Source organism: Callorhinus ursinus, unplaced genomic scaffold (genome assembly GCF_003265705.2).
Source record: "Callorhinus ursinus isolate GAN/ISIS: 27379988/994484 unplaced genomic scaffold, GSC_fseal_2.0 scaffold8, whole genome shotgun sequence".
Taxonomy (NCBI): domain Eukaryota; kingdom Metazoa; phylum Chordata; class Mammalia; order Carnivora; family Otariidae; genus Callorhinus; species Callorhinus ursinus.
This window is the reverse complement of record NW_027397070.1, coordinates 30,057,412-30,075,286: the sequence shown is the minus strand read 5'-3', so window position 1 is coordinate 30,075,286 and position 17,875 is coordinate 30,057,412. Positions and strand designations below refer to the sequence as shown.

General features: G+C 40.6%; 2 protein-coding genes across 10 annotated transcripts in view; one reads left to right on the top strand and one right to left on the bottom strand.

The window, feature by feature from the left end:
• Positions 1-17,875, bottom strand: part of KTN1 (kinectin 1) — a 117,384-nt gene extending 99,509 nt beyond the window's left edge. For 8 of the 9 annotated variants that reach the window (XM_025869977.2, XM_025869978.2, XM_025869980.2 and 5 more), the window contains exon 1: positions 17,719-17,874. The gene's annotated coding sequence lies outside the window, so the exon portion shown is untranslated. Of the gene's footprint in view, positions 1-17,718 lie in introns of all 9 variants that reach the window. The other variant, XM_025869979.2, reaches the window with a different exon arrangement.
• LOC112822363 (ras-related protein Rab-13-like) lies at positions 5,865-6,713 on the top strand. The gene has a single exon (XM_025869986.2). It carries the CDS (start codon positions 5,937-5,939, stop codon positions 6,450-6,452), a length of 516 nt encoding a protein of 171 aa, XP_025725771.1. The 5' UTR covers positions 5,865-5,936; the 3' UTR covers positions 6,453-6,713.

Genomic DNA, 17,875 nt, shown 5'->3' with positions numbered 1-17,875 from the left:
TCAGGCTCCATGCTCAGCAGGAAGCCTGCTTGAGATTCTCTCTCTCTCTCCCCCTCTGCACCCCCACCCCCCGCTCACTTGCTCTCTCTCTAAAATAAATAAATCTTAATTGAAAAAAAAAAAGACTTTTTATCCTTTGCCACCAAACACTTACAGTTCCTTTTCTAACAATGGTTTTTTTTTTTTTTTGGTATTAGTGATTGTTCACCTAAAACACACACATTTTATAATGATATTTTAACATTATGATTTCAGCTAAAGACACACTCAAAAACTTATGCAACATAATGATTTCCAGTTATATATAGGTATCCATGTACTACACACAATTAGATGAACCCAGAACATTTTGCTTTGTATACATATCAAGAGGAATGCAGAGCTATCATCTACAATTCTTCAGTCTTTTCTGCCTGTGTTCTATTTCCACAGTTTAAAGGACTTCTGTTTGGCCTTTTTTCCCCCAAAGGTGCTTATCTGTGCCATAATTTGACTTTTCAGTGCAGATAAAATGCAAGATAACCCTTGTTAAGCATCTGCCTTAGGCTCAGGTCATGATCTCAGGGTCCTGAGATCGAGCCCAGCACAGGGCTCCCTGCTCAGCAGGAAGCCTGCTTCTCCCTCTCCCTCTGCCTGCTGCTTGTGTTCCCTCTCTCGCTGTCTCTGTCAAATAAATAAATAAAATCTTAAAAAAAAAAAATGCAAGATAATCTTGAGCATCAAAAAGGCTGACATAAGTGAAGAAAATGGTACAAAAAGAATAAACTTTCCAAAGAGTAAACACTCCACCAACCACCACCACCAAGTTTTCTCTTCCACTTTTGGCAAGTACAATATACTTTTATCAATTACACTTTACATTCAAAGTATATTTATTTTCAATTTGTTTACATTTACATACACTCATCTTCATTGCTAAATTAATATTTTCTTATGTGTGAAGTTGGTCAGTTGCAACAGAAAACAGCATAATTTCCCATTAAAATTAACGGAGAGGCGCCTAGGTGGCTCAGTCGGTTAAGTGTCTACCTTCAGCTCAGGTCATGATCCTGGGTCCTGGGATCAAGTCCGGCAATAGGCTCTCTGCTGTCCCTCCCTCTCCCACTCCCACTCTCCCCAGCTCTCCCTCTCCCCAACACCCCTCTCTGGCTCTGCCTCTGCCCACCACTTGTGCTCTCTCTCTCAAATAAAATCTTTAAAAAAAAATTTTTTTTAATTAATGGAAATATGTTTTCATGTAATGGCTTTTCACTTATTAACAGCAGGGTTTTCAAGAATGAATTCAAGACATTAAAGGATACATACATTTGATTCTGAGTTTGAGGCAACAAACAAGAGTTTAGACAGCAAGGGATACCAGTTCTACCTTGAAAAGAAAAAATTATAGAGCCTCAGTTAGACTAGCAAAGGATACCTACACTCCAAAATAGACTAAAGCAGCATAGGACGAGTGGTATCAACTAGCAGGAACAAGAATCATATACTTCAAGGCTTATGGATTTTAACTGATTGCAATCACAACAAATTAGTGTGATACTAAAATCAGATTTGTTCTATAGAGTTGAAAAACACCCAACAAGATTAAAAAAAGGCAGAGTTGCACAAAGGAAGAGAACAGATAACAGAACTAGAGCAGTCAGGATACTGTGAACTGAGCATCAAAAAAATTAGGATCATAATAGGTAAAAATGAAGATGAAGATTTCCAATAAGGATGGTTCTATTCCAAACATTTAAAATGATAGATAAAACATAAAAAGAGATTAACAAAGATATGGCTGAACTCAAAACTAAAATAACCTCTACCTGAGTCAGAAACAGTAAAAATTCAAAACAGTAACCAATACCTAAATGCAGTGTAGGAAAGAAAGAATGGAGAAGATGACCAGATACTGGCTCTACAGTAGGCAAAAGGTCAGAAATTCAGCTCCTACAGATAACAGTAACAGAACTGAACCAGATTCACTACTTGGCACCAAGGGGTAGGAATGGGAATAGGATTTCCACAGGTTGTGGGGACAGGGAGGAGGAGGAGAAAGTGGGGAGGAGAGGAGAGGAAGAGAAAGGAGATGAAAAATAATCAGGCTGCAAACCTATTACCTAGAGTTACAGCTTTATAAAAGCACTGAACCTGGAGAGGAAAAAGGACAAAACATCTAGTCTTACAGCAAATTTTAAATTAACAACTCCTTAGTATCAAGTATGAAGCCAGTATTCACATCAATCCAACTGCTTTGTAAATATCTTTTCAGTTATTCTTTGTTGACTGATTCATTTATCATCTTGGTTTCTTTTTATTATTCAGTTTATCATTCTTAGAATTTGGGGTTGGAAAAACCAGTTGGTCCTGTAGAGATTCCCAGTATGAATTCTGTTGATGGCATCTTCAAAGTATTTAACAAGTTTTTTGTCCTTTTATTTCCTATAAATTGGTAAATTTAAAGGCTACATCAGGAGGCACTTGGGTGGCGCAGTTGGTTAAGTGACAGACTCTTGGCTTCAGCTCAAGCCCTGATCTCAGGGTCATGAGCTCGAGCCCCGCATCAGGCTCTGTGCTCAGCGTATGAGTCTGATTTTCTCTCTCTCTCTGCTCCTTCTCTTCTCTGCTCTATCTCAAATAAACGGATCTTTAAAAAAAATAAAGGCTACATCAGATTCAGGATTATGACTATGGCACAGGTAGCACAGCATACTCCTAAATGTATGTATCTACTGTCCAGATGTCTCCCCCTTTGTAGTGACAATAGCAGTTACTGGTGATCTTTGCCTAGACATTATTAAGAAATACAAAATGGCGGTATTCTATTATTCTTTCTTTTTTTTTTTTTAAAGATTTTATTTATTTATTTGACAGAGAGAGAGTGAGAGAGGGAACACAAGCAGGGGGAGTGGGAGAGGGAGAAGCAGGCTTCCTGCTGAGCAGGGAGCCCGATGTGGGACTCGATCCCAGGACCCTGGGATCATGACGTGAGCTGAAGGCAGATGCTTAACGACTGAGCCACCCAGGCGCCCCACTATTATTCTTTCTTGATTAGGTAGAATACATCTATAGAAATTTCTCTCCTGACCTACTTGGTTACCCTGAGACACAAATTATACGAGTAGGACAAATGTTTATTTTTCTTTATTCACCAGTTGTCAAAATAATAAACCGGTCCAATAGCAACTAATTAAAGGGTTTTTTTTTTTTAATGTTTTAGTATCTTGAATTCACACGTTAAACATTTGATTAGTCTCAATTCATTAATTACTATCTATTGATGTTCAAATTCTCCCCATTTTGGCCAATGGGATATTATTCAGGATGGCTCCTGGGTTGTTTTGACACTACCCTCATAGTTTTGGGCCTAGTACTTCAGAAATGTTCTAGGCTGTGGCAAACAGATTCTAGAGTGGTCCCCTGGCCCCGCCTCATGGTGTTCTCACCCTTGTGCAATCTCCTCCTATTAAGTGTGAGTGAGACCTGTGACTTGCTTCTAATCAATAAAGTAGGGCACAGGTGACAGGATCTAAGTGATTACATATACATGGTTACATTACCTAAGACTGTAACCCATGTTACTAGGACATGCTTTCTCTCCCTTAATGGCTTTGAAAAAGCAAGCTGCCATGTTGTAAGCTGCATATGGAGAGGGCCATATGGCAAGGAGGTAAGAACGGCGTCCTAGACAACAACCAGCAAGAAACTGAGGCTTTCATTTGAGCAACCTTCAAGGATCCGAAAGCTACCAACAACCACATGAACTTGGAAGCAGTTCTTCCCCCCAGCTAAGCTTCAGATGGGGCCCCAGCCTTGGTCAACACGGCCATAGCAGCTCTATTAAACACTATAAACCCAGTTAAGCAGAGGACCCAGTTAAGCAAACTCCTGACCCACAGAAACAATAGTATAATAAGTGTGTGTTGTTTTAAATGTGTGTTGTTTCTAACCTTGTAGTAATATCGTAACACAGAAATTAATCATTAATTTGTAGGTTTGTCTCATACAATTCCTGTCTTAGAAAATGCTCATTCTAAGCACTAGTTTACTTTTACTGTGAAAGGTATTTAAAGACCACAATATAGGAACCAGGAGTGTTTTTTTGCTACTGGGTTGATCATTGTTTCTAGGTCTTTTGGGCCAGAAAATTTTCGCATACATTTTAAATAAGCTAAATTATGGCATGACTCATACAAATTTAGTACTATGGGATTTTTACTTAATTTCACTGACCTTAACACTGCATGTTTTCAACAATGCTAAAAATCTCAGTTTTGAATAATACCAACGTAATCACTCATTTCATTTGGCCCACAATGCACACATTACTCAGTACTGGAATAACAATGTACACATTGGGTGCCTGGGTGGCTCAGTTGGTTAAGAGACTGCCTTCGGCTCAAGTCATGATCCGGGAGTCCCAGGATCGAGTCCCCCATCGGGCTTCCTGCTCAGCGGGGAGTCTGCTTCTCCCTCTGACCTTCTTCCCTCTCATGCTCTCTACCATTCTCTCTCAATAAATAAATAAAAATCTTTGGGAAAAAAAAAACAATGTACACATTACTACCAAAATTATGATTATAATAGTTGAAGATTTGTTTTCCTTTTCTGCCATCCCTCCTCCGCTCTCTTCCTAGGGTATATTCTAATTGGGATATACAGTCAAGTTACCATGTTTTAAAATCACGTGGCATAGGTCACTCTGGTGTCCACCAAGTGAATACAAGTAAGATTCAGTGGTTTCATTTTACTTTTGATTCTTAGGGATTTTTAAATTTTTGTTTAATAATTATGTAAAATATTTAAATGGCTCTAAAGTCTTCAGAAAAAGGAAAATTCAAAGCATACATTATACCCGTGTGCTTTTCTACACTATGCTTCTCTCCCCCATAAGGAGCCATCATTTTTCAGACTTCATTCTACTTTTAATAAGAGCATTCATTTAACTAGTAACTTGGGCGCCTGGGTGGCTCAGTCGTTAAGCATCTGCCTTTGGCTCAGGTCATGATCCCAGGGTCCTGGGATCAAGCTTCACTCAGCGGGAAGCCTGCTTCTCCCTCTCCCACTCCCCCTGCTTGTGTTCCCTCCCTCTCTGTGTCTCTGTCAAATAAATAAAATCTTTAAAAAAATTAAAAAATTAAAAAAAAGAGCAATATATATAATCATCTCCTTCTTAGCACGATTGCATATTAAAAACATCTATCCACTTTGTTTTGTTTTTTTTTTTTTTTTTTTTTTTACCTTGTCTAGAGGCACAGTGGGCCTGGCAGAAACTAAGTAACTTGAACGAGGGGCACAAGGGGTTAGCAGTGATGGAAAAAAAGTTTTAAAAAATCTCCACTCAGCCTAACAAACCAAAAATGGAAGAAATGATGGGGGGAACTAATAAAAAAATTAACACCAAATGATATTAGTTTTACAAAATAGTCTTCACAAAGATTTTTAAATTTGAATATGTTGAAGATGTCAGAGAGGTAAGTGACTCCTTTTTTAAAGTAGCAAAAAGAGGTCCGGCCGCGTTCCCAGGGAGCTGGGCCGGATCTGAGGGCTGGGAACCCCGGAGCCCAGAAATGCCCCAAAGGCGTCCACCCTTGAGTGGACCTGGTGTCCCTTGGCTCAGCGCCCCCGTTGTGGTGAGCCCCCAGTGCCAGCCCCGCCTTCAGCCTGCATCCCCCAGATTCTGAGGCGCCCCTGTCGGTGGGCCGTGTGGCTGGCAGCGGCTCCCCCTTCTCCACAGCCACCCTGTCGCAGATTGCGAGCGAGCGGGAGGTGCCCAGCCGTCCCGGGGGCAGGGGCGGGCGGCCAGGGGGTGGGGCCCACGGGAAGGCCACCTCCCCTCTTTCCCGGAGCCTGGGCGGGGAGGGAGGAAAACTTCCGGGCCTGGGCTCCGGGCCGCTCCGTCTGCCAGCCCTGCGGTCCCGCCCACCGACGCCTTCCCTGGCTCCCCAGTGTCCGCCATGGCCAAAGCCTACGACCACCTCTTCGAGTTGCTGCTCATCGGGGACTCGGGGGTGAGCAAGACTTGTCTGATCATTCGCTTTGCAGAGGACAGCTTCAACAACACCTACATCTCCACCACTGGAATTGACTTCACGATCCGCACTGTGGATGTAGAGGGGAAGAAGATCAAATTGCAGGTCTGGGATACAGCCAGCCAAAAGCGATTCAAGACGGTAACTACTGCCTATTACCGTGGAGCCATGGGCATTATCCTAGTATATGACATCACAGATGAGAAATCCTTCGAGAATATTCAGAACTGGATGAAAAGCATCAAAGAGAACGCCTCTGCTGGGGTAGAACGCCTGCTGCTGGGGAACAAGTGTGACGTGGAGGCTAAGAGGAAGGTGCAGAAGGAGCAGGCTGTCAAGCTGGCTCGGGAGCATGGGATCCGATTCTTTGAGACAAGTGCCAAATCCAGCACAAATGTGGATGAGGCTTTCAGTTCCCTGGCCCAGGACATCTTGCTCTAGTCAGGAGGCCGGAGACCGGGAAACAGCCACAAGCCCCCTGGCACTGACCTGAAAGCTTGTGACAAGAACAACACCAGCAAGTGCTCCCTCGGCTGAGGACCCTAGGCCTGGAGGCTGAACCTGAGGGAGGCAGGGCTGTGGGTGGGCAGGGGAGAAACAGCAGGTGGGACTTGGAGGGGCTAGAGGTAGGTAGATGGTGGAAGAGTAGGGAGCAAATGGAGAAGAACATGGGAAGGCAAGAGAAGGAAAGTAGGTAGACTAGAGAGGGAAGGAGAGGCAAAGAGGAGAGAGAGGCGAGGGAATGAAAGGAGATGAGGGGGTAGGAAGAGACGAGAGAAGGAAAGAACGGGCCCTGGGTGTCAGACCTTCCCTGAGCTTTTAGGGCAGACATAAATGTAAATAAACAGTTGATTCGTTGTTATTGGGGAAAAAAAGTAGCAAAAAGATTATAGAACAAAAACAGAAAGAAATGAAATAGACAGGTCTATATGAAAAAGCAACTCCCAAATCTCAGAAATGAAAACTGCAGACAAAATAAAGTCTGAGTAGAGTAGTATTGGTAAACTGCTACACAGTACTGAAATCTAGTATGAGGCATAGAAAAATAAAGAGAAAAAAACTGAAAGAACAATTAAGATACAAAGACCCCAACTTAGGTCTTTCAAAAGAAAAATGAAAATAATAGAAGTCATATTTAAAGAGCTGAGAATTTTCCTAACTTGAAGAAAGATCAAATTCCTCACAGTGTATGTATTCTCTTAGTACTAGTTGGATATACAGAAGTTTGCCCACACAATGCACTGTGGTGAAATTGCAAAATATCAAGCACAAAGAGCTGCTACTTAAGGAAGTAATTAACCAGACTGCTTCACAACAAATGTCCATAACTTAAGGAAACCACATGCAAACACTGGCACCACTAAAATGTTTACAAATCTCTTAAAAAGTCACATGGGATGAATGGAGACTTCAAAGTTGGCTACACCTTAAACTTTATCCATACTTTAACATTCTTACATAATTATTTTCTTACAACTCTATAAAAGCAAGTGCATAAAAACTAGTAACTTGGGCGCCTGGGTGGCTCAGTCGTTAAGCATCTGCCTTGGGCTCAGGTCATGATCCCAGAGTCCTGGGATCGAGCCCCACAACGGGCTCCCTGCTCGGTGGGAAGCCTGCTTCTCCCTCTCCTACTCCCCCTGCTTGTGTTCCCTCTCTCGCGCTCTCTATCAAATAAATCAAATCTTTAAAAAAAAAACTAGTAACTCAAAGACTTATTTCAAAGCATCTAGTAAATTCACACATTTTAGCCTTAAAAAAAACAAGCAAATACTAAGCAGTAAAATTTTAGGGAAAAGAAAACAGTAGCATAAAAGAGAAAAAACAAAAGTCAATTCCAGGCAAAGAATTTGAAAGGCAACATAAAAGAACATGTAAGAGTATCTTTAGAACCTTGAAGTAGGAAAGGATTCCTGAAGACACAAAGTATAAATCGTAAAAGGAAAATAGGGATAAATTCAATTAAATTAAAATTTTTAACTTTTACTAAGACAATATATAAGAAGACAAACACACACAAAAAAAGAAGCCACAAGATGGGAGAAGACATTTGTGATACTAATCAGCAAAGAATATTCAGAACATATACAGAACTCCTCTTAATCAAAAAGAAAAACAACCCAACACAAAAATAAACAATCATTCCAGAGAAAAGGGGAAAAAATGGCCAGCAACCATTAGAAAAGATGTTTCCTCTCAGAAAGCAGAAATGCAAACCTACAAGGTATCATTTCATTAGGGTATCTTACTTTAGTATTTGCCAATTATCAAGTATAGGCAAGAATGTGAGCCATCACATGTATATATTAGTGAGGGGAATAAACTGATACAACTACACTGGAAAACGTTTTGGTACTACCTAATAAAGCTGAAAATGCACCCCTCCTACAATTCAGCAATCCCACTCCTAGTGTGAACAGGAGCTCCAAAACAATATGCTCAAACTGCAAATCTCAGCTCATTAGTGGGTAGCAAAAATCAACTTAGTGGGTCTTAATCACTATTCTTATTTTTAATGAAATGGACTAGCACCACATAGGTATTTTTTTAACAAATTTTTTTTTGTTATAGATGTGGCACATCTGATAATGTACTGAGTCTCATAATGTAAAACTTATTACAGTAAGTAGTAACAAATGTTTTTTAAAACACTATCCTGGAGACACTTATGTATGCAAGTGTACCCATAGACCTATGCAGGGTACTCACAGCATCATTTTTTATAATAGCAAAAGAAAAGTGGAAACAACCTAAATGCCCATGAACAGGTAATAAAGTGAAAAATATTCATACAACGAAATTCCATGCAGCAGTGAAAGTGAATGAATTTGAGCTATATATAACATGGTGAAAGAATATCAGGACCATAAAGCTGAGGGTAAAAAGTTGCAAATAAACTCATACAGAAGGATCTCATTTATAAAGTTCAAAAAAAAATACAAAAAGTTCAAAAACAAACAGAAAAAAAATATTTTAGGTATATAAATATATGTGGCAAAACTACAAAAAAAGCAAATATAATGGTTACTGCTGTGGGGGAGAAGAGCACATAAATTAAAATTAAAAGTTAGGATAATGTTCTTGAACTGGGGATTAGGTACAAGGCTGTTCACTATATCCTTACTCTTTATCTTACATGTATCTTATACACTATTTTTATGTAGTTAATTTTAAAAGAAAAAAATTTTAAATAAAGTTGAATGAAAGGTACACAGGTACTTGGTAGAAGGGTATTTCTTTTACATTTAATCTTTAAATTGTACAGACACATTCTATATTCTCTTGTACACATGAATCATTCAGTATTTGTTTTATTTGAGAAAGAGAGAGCCCGCACAAGTAGGAGGAGTGGTAGGGAAGGGGGGTGGAAAGAAGCGGACTCCTTGCTGAGCAGGGAGCCAGATACGGGGCTCAAAACCAGAATGCTGGGATCATGACCTGAGCTAAAGGCAGACACTCAACTGACTGAGCCACCCAGGAGCCCCTCAATATTTGTTTCAATTTTCAATAAAATAAAAAGATGACAAGTACAAAGAGGTAAACGTAAATTTAAAACTAACAAGCAAACAGGCATATACTTCTCCGCTTCTTAAATTTATACAATATAATTATGACAGTGCTGAATACCTCTAGAAAGTTATACTTTGAAACAAATTCTGCCCCCCCAAAATAAAAGCAAATACTTCAAAATATAAAATAAGAAATTTCTAAAATCTTTACCAAAAATACCCAGGATTTTCTTGACCTAGCAGAAAGCTACCTTAAGAAATCAGGTAAAGTAACTCAAAAGTAATAACTAAAACTCCTTCCACAAAAATAGTGTGTTATTTTAGGGGCACCTGGCTGGCTCAGTTGGTGAAGTGATTGACTCTTTAATCTTGGGGTTGTGAGTTCAAGCCCCACGTTGGGTGTAGAGATTACTAAACAAACAAACAAACAAATAAATAAATAAAATCTTTTTAAAAAGTAGTATGTTATTTTAAATGCTACTGGGACGTTTTGCTTAAATAAAACTGAAAGAATATGGAATATAATTATTCAACTTATGCCAGATAAATAATGCTAAACAAGCAGACAAGAATTCAGCCTTGCTCATTTTACATTTATTTTATATTTATAAAGTATTTCTTTTCTCCCCTACCCCTATCAGACAAGGTAAATGCATGGGTTATATTTTACATAATTCCAAGGCTAATCTTAAATGTGTATTTTACTTGAAAAGTGCTCCAAAAATTTCAAGTTCAGAAAGATTTTGTTCAGGTTAAAACTAAATGCAATTTTTGGGCCCTCCCCTACCCCCAACCACCAAAGGAACAAAAGAACTAAGTCACTTTTACAAAGGATCCAATTTAAACTTAAAATTACAGTTAACATCTAGGTCAAACTTAAAGTGACTTAAGAAATTACTCCCATTCATCAGAACAGTGTACCAACCACAAGTATTATATCTGAAACTGTACCCAGAAATGAAGAATACCAAATGATATGACAAGCTTGAGAAATTCGCATCACAGAAATCGTAACCGTCAGTCAACCTCAGACATTCAGGTTATGAAAACTGTAAAAGAATTACAGAGCAAATTTCAAATAAACATGACTTCCCAATAAACTAAGTAAGTATGGGTCAGAAGCAACATAAATGAATTGAACCTGTGTGTGGATATTAAAAATGTAAGGAAACATTTTAAATGTTCAGCAACATAGCATTCAGAACACTTGGGAACTTTCAATGTACAGCTCAGCTTGTTCAAGTTTATTTCAAAGACTAGATCTAAACACATGTAATCACTAAATTATGTACACATTTTACTCAGTACACTTACATTACTGATGAACAAAGTTAACTGGTACTATGCACAGATAAATTTTTGTGTATTTAATACACAAATTCCGAAATTCGTGTATTAAATAGCTTTCCATTCTGCTCCCAAGAGTAACCCTGAAACCCTTATTCTGGAAGTCTCATTTTGCATGGCATTTCATGTAAAGCAACTAGCCTTGCTAACAGAGAAGACTGGCACATGTTAAGCAGAAGGCTCAGTTGAGTCCTAATCATGTTCAGTTAAGCAACTCATTCATTCATTGAAATGACCACCTACCAGAGATATAGTTCAGTGGTAAACAAGACAAAGTTGCCACTTCATAGTGCTTATATTCTTATAGGTGAGACAGCTATCAAACAATATAAAAAAGCATATACTATAATGATAGGTAGTAGTAACTGACCAATGAAGAAAAATAAGGCTAGGGACAAAGAATAGAGTAAAAAGGCAGGGTGATAAGGGTTGGCCTTTCTGATATAGCCAGTAAGCAATGCCTACAAGATCACATGGCAGTAACTCATAATACACATTCACAGGAATTGAAACTGAAAAAACTTCTTAAAATCTAGAAAGATCATAGTCTACCTATTTTCTACATAAAACATTTTATAGCATTTGATTTTAAGTTGCTTTTACTATTTTCTCCACTCAAAAAATTGCAAGTTCTCAAATTTAAGTCACTAACGTTAAGAGTCAATCCTCTAACTGGGAGAAAAAAATCTGTATAACATTAATGTAGCTTTCTAACACCTAAATAGATAATTGCACATGGACAGTGCCTTATTTTTATTTTTTTTAAGTAATCTCTATACCCAACATGAGGCTTGAACTCACGTCCCCAAGATCAAAAGTGGCACACTCTACCATCTGAGCCAGCCAGGCACCCCTTTATTTGTTTATAGAAAACATACTTAAACAGCTCAATGAGTGAGGATGGACTCTAGAGTCAGAATATCTCAGTTCACATTCAGGTTCCTCCTCTTACTTGCTGCTCTTTGACAAATTATTTAACCTGTCTCCCTAGTTTCCACCAAATAGTACCTCTCATAAAACTGTTTGAAAGGATTATATATGATACTGTACATAAAGTGTTTACAGAGACTTACAGCAAATAAGCACTCTAATAAGTAGCTATCACTTATGTAGCAACTAGTAAGATAATACAAGCAAGGCAAATGAGCCTTAGGCAGGTTAAGGTTAAGTAAGATAGTTAAGTTCACACATACAGTAAGTGGTACTAACTAGCAAGACCAAACTTCAGCTCTTCAGAGTCCCTACCATGCTTTTTCTATTACACTATACATTATATAAAGTACTGAGAAAAAAGAAACTTGCATAAAATCTTGGAGTTATTAAAGTTCAAGACCTGTAGGTCTCCTAAGCACTGACCTCCAGCTTATTACACCAGGCCAGACTGTTTCCCTGGCAACTTAAATGACTCAGGTGCAAAAATAAGTAATAACTGTCCCACATTTTCCAGTGAGAATGTAGCATAACATCAGGTCTCTTGATAGACAATTACTGAAAATCATGTAAGTTCTGATAACTAATCATAACTGTTACTAACCAATCAAAATAAAGAAATGTGGATAAAGGACGTTTTCCTCCAGTAATGGTAGGCAGCTAGGATCCTATAGCCCCCATGAAACCTATTCAATATGGAAGCTATCTTAAAGGACCTCTCTCACTGGAGTAAATGACATTTCTCCCCTTGGTAAAAATACATGGGCTAGTGTCTACAGAAAGCTAAATATTTCTGGCGAGCAGTCTACTCTCCTATATACTCACTTATTTCTATAAATTCATTAAACAGGAGAATAAAAACAGAAGCTATTATTTCTATAAAAACTAAGTTACATCCTTTGGAAGGTCTTAATGAAAGAATGGAAAATCTAGAATGATTTTTAACTTGGAAAGTTTCCCAGTGCCTACATTTTCATTCTGTTTTAAAGAAACCAATACTAGAAACCACAGGCAATGCTTGTAGGGTATAATTTATAGAAAAGAGATCAGTAACCCCTACTCAAAGACAAGAGATTGATCCAAATAAAAAGACAGACAATAATAAATGTTTTAAGTTAAAACAAAACACTTAAGGTACACAGATATTTGAGTTCTTGTTTTAACCAACTTTTTAAGTTACCCAACCAATGGTCCTAATCGCACAGGAAAGGTCCAGAAGATCTCCACAACACTCTAACATCACTACCTCCCAAAAAGGGGTTCCCAAAGGCCTCCTGCAACTTTTCTTCTGTTCTCTGTTCCTAGGAAAGGAGCAAACTGAAAACTCCGTATGTTCAAGAATGAGGTATCCATCACAGTAAGAAACTGCAGGATAAGGATTTAATTCACTTATAATAAACAGATATTTAATAAATCTTTACTGAATACCTGCCTGAGACCCTTAGGATCCATCAATAAACAAAACAGACAAAAAGTCCTGCCTACAAAGAGGTTACATTATATAGTGTGTGTTGGCGGCAGAGAGGAGAGACAATGAACACAATCAACAAGGAAATTATATAGTATGTTGGAAGGTGGCAAATGCCGTAGAGAAAACAGAGTAGGATACAAGACTCATTAAGTAGGGCAGTGCAGCTTTATGTTTTTCTTAAAATTCATTTATTTATTTATTTGAGAGAGAAAGGGAGCGGGAGAGAGGGAGAGAGAATCTCGAGGAGACTCCCCAGCTGAGTTTGGAGCCTACTAGGGGCTGCATCACCACCCTGAGATGAGGACCCGAGCCAAAACCAAGAGTTGAACTTTTTTTTAAAGATTTTATTTATTTGACAGAGAGATAGAGAGCACAAGTAGGCCAAGCAGCAGGCAGAGGGAATGGGAGAAGCAGGCTCTCCGCTGAGCAGGGAGCCCGATGCGGGGCTTGATCCCAGGACCCAGGATCATGACCTGAGCCGTAGACAGCCGCCTAAGGGACTGAGCCACCCAGGTGCCCCAAGAGTTGAACTCTTAACCGACTGAGCCACCCAGGCACCCCAAGGGAGTGCAGCTTTAAGTAAAGCGGTAAGACAGACCTTTTGAAAAACATTTGAAGGACAAAGATTTGAAGGAGACTAGAGAGTTGGCCATGCTGATATCTTAGGGAAAACGTGATCCAAGGAGGGACAACAGTCATTTAAAGGCCTTCAGACAGCAAGTGGGGCTGGAGAGAAATAAGCAGGGAGCAGAGTAGTAGCTAACTTGTGAGTTAAAAGAGAATGGGAAGAGTAGATTCTGTAAGGCACTGCAGGCCATAGGGACTTTGGCCTTTACTCTGCACAAGAGAAGTCACTGCAGTGTTTTGAGAAGTGATAGGATCTGTTTGCTGAGTTGAAAAAGACCACAGGGAGCTAGTGAAGAAGCAAGAAGGCCAGCCAGGAGGCTAATCGCAAAAATCTATGCTAAAGATAAGATGGCTTGGGCCCACCTAGCGAGCAATAGAGGTGGTAAGAAATGACTTGATTCTGGATATATTTCCAAGATAAGATAGAGCCAAGAATGCCAAGTGTAAAAGATAAAAGAGAGAAGTCAGGACTGACTCCAACTTTTCTTTTGCCTGAATGTTGGATGGAGCTGCCATCAAATGAGATGGAGTAGACTGCACCTGAGGCAGTTTTAAAGAGAAAAATGGAAGTTCACTTTGATTACTTCACCTACAAGTGGAAATGCAGAACAGGTTGTATAGAGTACAGAAGGAAAGCCTGGGCTGGATATATAAATATGGAAGCCATGAGCATATAGATATTTATGACATTGGATGAGATCACCAGGGGAGTATAAAAAGAAAAGTGAAGCAAGAACTGAGCACTTCTACTTCAAGAGTAGAGGATGAATCATAAGGCAGAAAGAGCAAAGCAATTAGTGAGGGGTGAAACCCAAAGAGCAATGTCCTGGAAGGAGGGGGGAGTATAAACAAATTAATTTAAATTCTACTTAGTATACAAATCACTTTGCTGAAACCAGATTTAAGTTAAAAGTTCTTAATCCACTTGTAGTAGTTAAGGTGATACGTAAAATATTAAATCACAACTTTTTCAAAAGGAGTGGAACAGTTCTTAAATTCCTAGGAATACTCTATCTCCTACCGGAGTCTCTACTAAAACTAGTCTTAGTACTAAAAGTACATTTTGCCTATTTTATCTTTTGAACATTAAGCCTAAACTACGGGGGGGGGGGGGGAACCTAAATGGTTTGCACTGCTCTTTCTTTCAAACACCAAAAAATATTTAAACAGCAAGTGAACAGCCCAGCATGCAATTATAAATTGTCATTACTTTTCTTTTTCTAGAGCTCAGATACAGCAGGTTAAGTTAATCAAACTCCTCAGATCATAGTACCTAAAATTTTTCCCATTTAATTCTGTTTATAGAAAAAGTAGCTTATACTCTTATCTAAACCAATGTTTTCCCTTTGATTTGCATATAAACTACATTTTTAAGATCAGAACATCCAAAATCATGTTCACAAAAACTGAAAGAGAAAGCAATAAAACCCAACTCTACTTATGCATAAGAGTAATCAATGTTATTTATAAAGAACCAGTTACTTGCTTCCAACTTCTAAGTATACTCTGGAATTACCTTCAAAATAATTAAAAACATAAACAGTACAAGAACAAGCAGCTTATAAGATGTTATCCTCAAATATTTGAATGTTCCTGCAAAGCATGATCTCTCTACATTTCTTATTACATATTAGAGGTCAGATCCCTAAAAAAAACCAAAACCTTCCCTGGAAACATTGTTTACTAACAATTTAAATTTTTACAAAGTATTATGAGATCTTTTAGATTAAAACTTTCTTTGCTATACAAAAATTATAACAACCATTCAATTAAAAATACATCTTCCATATCTTTTCAAGTAAAATTCAATTTTTATTTCAATAACAGTAACAATCTAACATGAGTCATTTAGAAGTTAAGCCTCAAAAAAGCCTTCACTTCTTTGGCCCTTTAGAAAAGCCATATTGACTGTTATTTAACATCTAATTATTAAAATGTTTTCCCTACTGAAAGTAGATTAAGGCCTACAAACTGGAAGGAGACTTGGGGTGAGACCCAAGAAAACACATCATCAAGCAGAAGAGACACTGATGCTAAGGAATGATACAGAAAAAACTAAATTGGGAACAAAACCATAAATTCATGGTTCTCCACAAAAAAAATGTTGACCCTGAGTCATCAAAAGGTTAATACTCGATATCCTTTATAACTTTAAAGTGCTTAATACATTTAAGAAAATTTTTCATTAGGCTTTCTTATATTTTAAGTTTCAGTATGAGTCTCAGAAAGGTAAACAGAACACCTCATTCTCCAAGCATACCTGACAGATAACTGTTATGACTGCTCATGCTGCAAAATTAGAAAAGTCATTTCTAATTCAGTGTTACAGAGGGGAATGAATCTTTCTTAGAACCTACAAACAATAAGCCCAGCTATTTCTTGTTAGTCGTAAGCTGAAGGTAGAGGGGGGCAGCTTGTTTATAAGAACACAGTAAATATGAAAGTCTATATAACAATGCCCGTCCACCCCAAATACAAATCAACTCCAGAGTACTCAACGATATTCTTGGGAAGATCATCCCAGTCTTGTTAACAACCCTTTTAGCCAAGCTGGAGACAGTGTTGCCAGTTGCCGGCTAGGTGAGGTAGAGAGAACAAGTGCAACCTAATTTAGCAAGAACTCGAACTTTTAATCAATTCCTACGCAATTCAAAGTGTTTCGTACACACCAAGGTATTTATCTATAGCAGGGTACGGGGGTCTAAAATTTTCAGGGCTTTCCACAAAGCATCTCAAAAAACCCCACAACTTTAAACAGGTAGCTCTTTGGGCAGTGCATATTCACATGTCTGCTAAGGAATCCTTCTCTGATACAGGCCCAAATACGAATTTCGATTCCTCCTTCCTCCGGGAGAAGGAATGGCTAAAATTAAACAGCCCGCTCTTTAACCTCATCAAGCTGCAGCTGGACGAGGTTAGGATACCGCTCCCCGCGTGGGGAGCTGCCCGTCTCCGGTGCACACATGCTCCTTCACGACAAACGTGCGGGGCTGCACATCCCACACCAGGTGTCTGATTACCGAACGACTTTTCTAGTCTGCGGGTTTGGTTTTCGGCCGAGCTCCCCAAAGCCAAAAATCTCATTGTTGGGAACCGAAGGGGGGAGGGGGACTCACTAAGGAAGACACACCCCTCGGGGAGAGGAAGGGATAACTTCCCCCGTCTCGAGGGCGGTCCACACATTTTTCCAAACTCCCCTCACGCCGCTTTCCCAGCCCCAACCGCCCCCCACCGCGACCCGGGGACACGCACACGGCGGTGGGAGGGGGCACTGGGAAGGGGGCCAGCGCCGGTTCCCTAAGTATCCGGAGGGACAGCGAGAACTGAAATTCCAGCATGGCGTAAGCATGGCCCAGCTCCGGCCCAGGGACGCCGCCGGAGACGGGCTCCCTCTGTCCATCGGCCGAGGAGGCGGTAATCCGCCTTCCTCCTGGGGACCTTCAGGCCCAGCTAAAAATAGGCGCCTCGGTCACCCCAGGGCCCTCTTCGGCCAACCTCGCACCGGGAGACGTCCCCAGGGAACTCCCCGGACGCGCTCGCAGGCGTCGCGGCGAAGCCCGGGTCGGGCCCTGGGCGGCGCGGCGAGGCCAAGCGGCCCCTAGGAGCCCGCCCGCCGCGGCGGCCCGGCTCAGGCGGGGGCCCCGCCGTGGCGACCCGGCGCCCGAGGCCTAGCCGGCGGGCGGCGACAACCAGCGGACGATGTCCGGGCCCCAGGGCCGCGCCCCCCGTCCGGCGCGGCCCTCCCGCCCGCCCTGGGACACCGCGACTGGCACAGTCCTCCCCCACCGCGGTCCCCGCGGCCGGCCAGGCGCAGCCTGCTCACCCTTATCCTGCACAGCCGGGGAAGGAGACCGGGAAGACGCGGCGGCACGGGCACTACAGCCCGGGCCGCCCGCTCCGAGGCGCCGCCGCCGCCGCCGCCGCCGCCGCAGTTGCTCAGGTGCCGTCGCGCCGCCCGGCAGGAAACGGGCGGCTTCGGG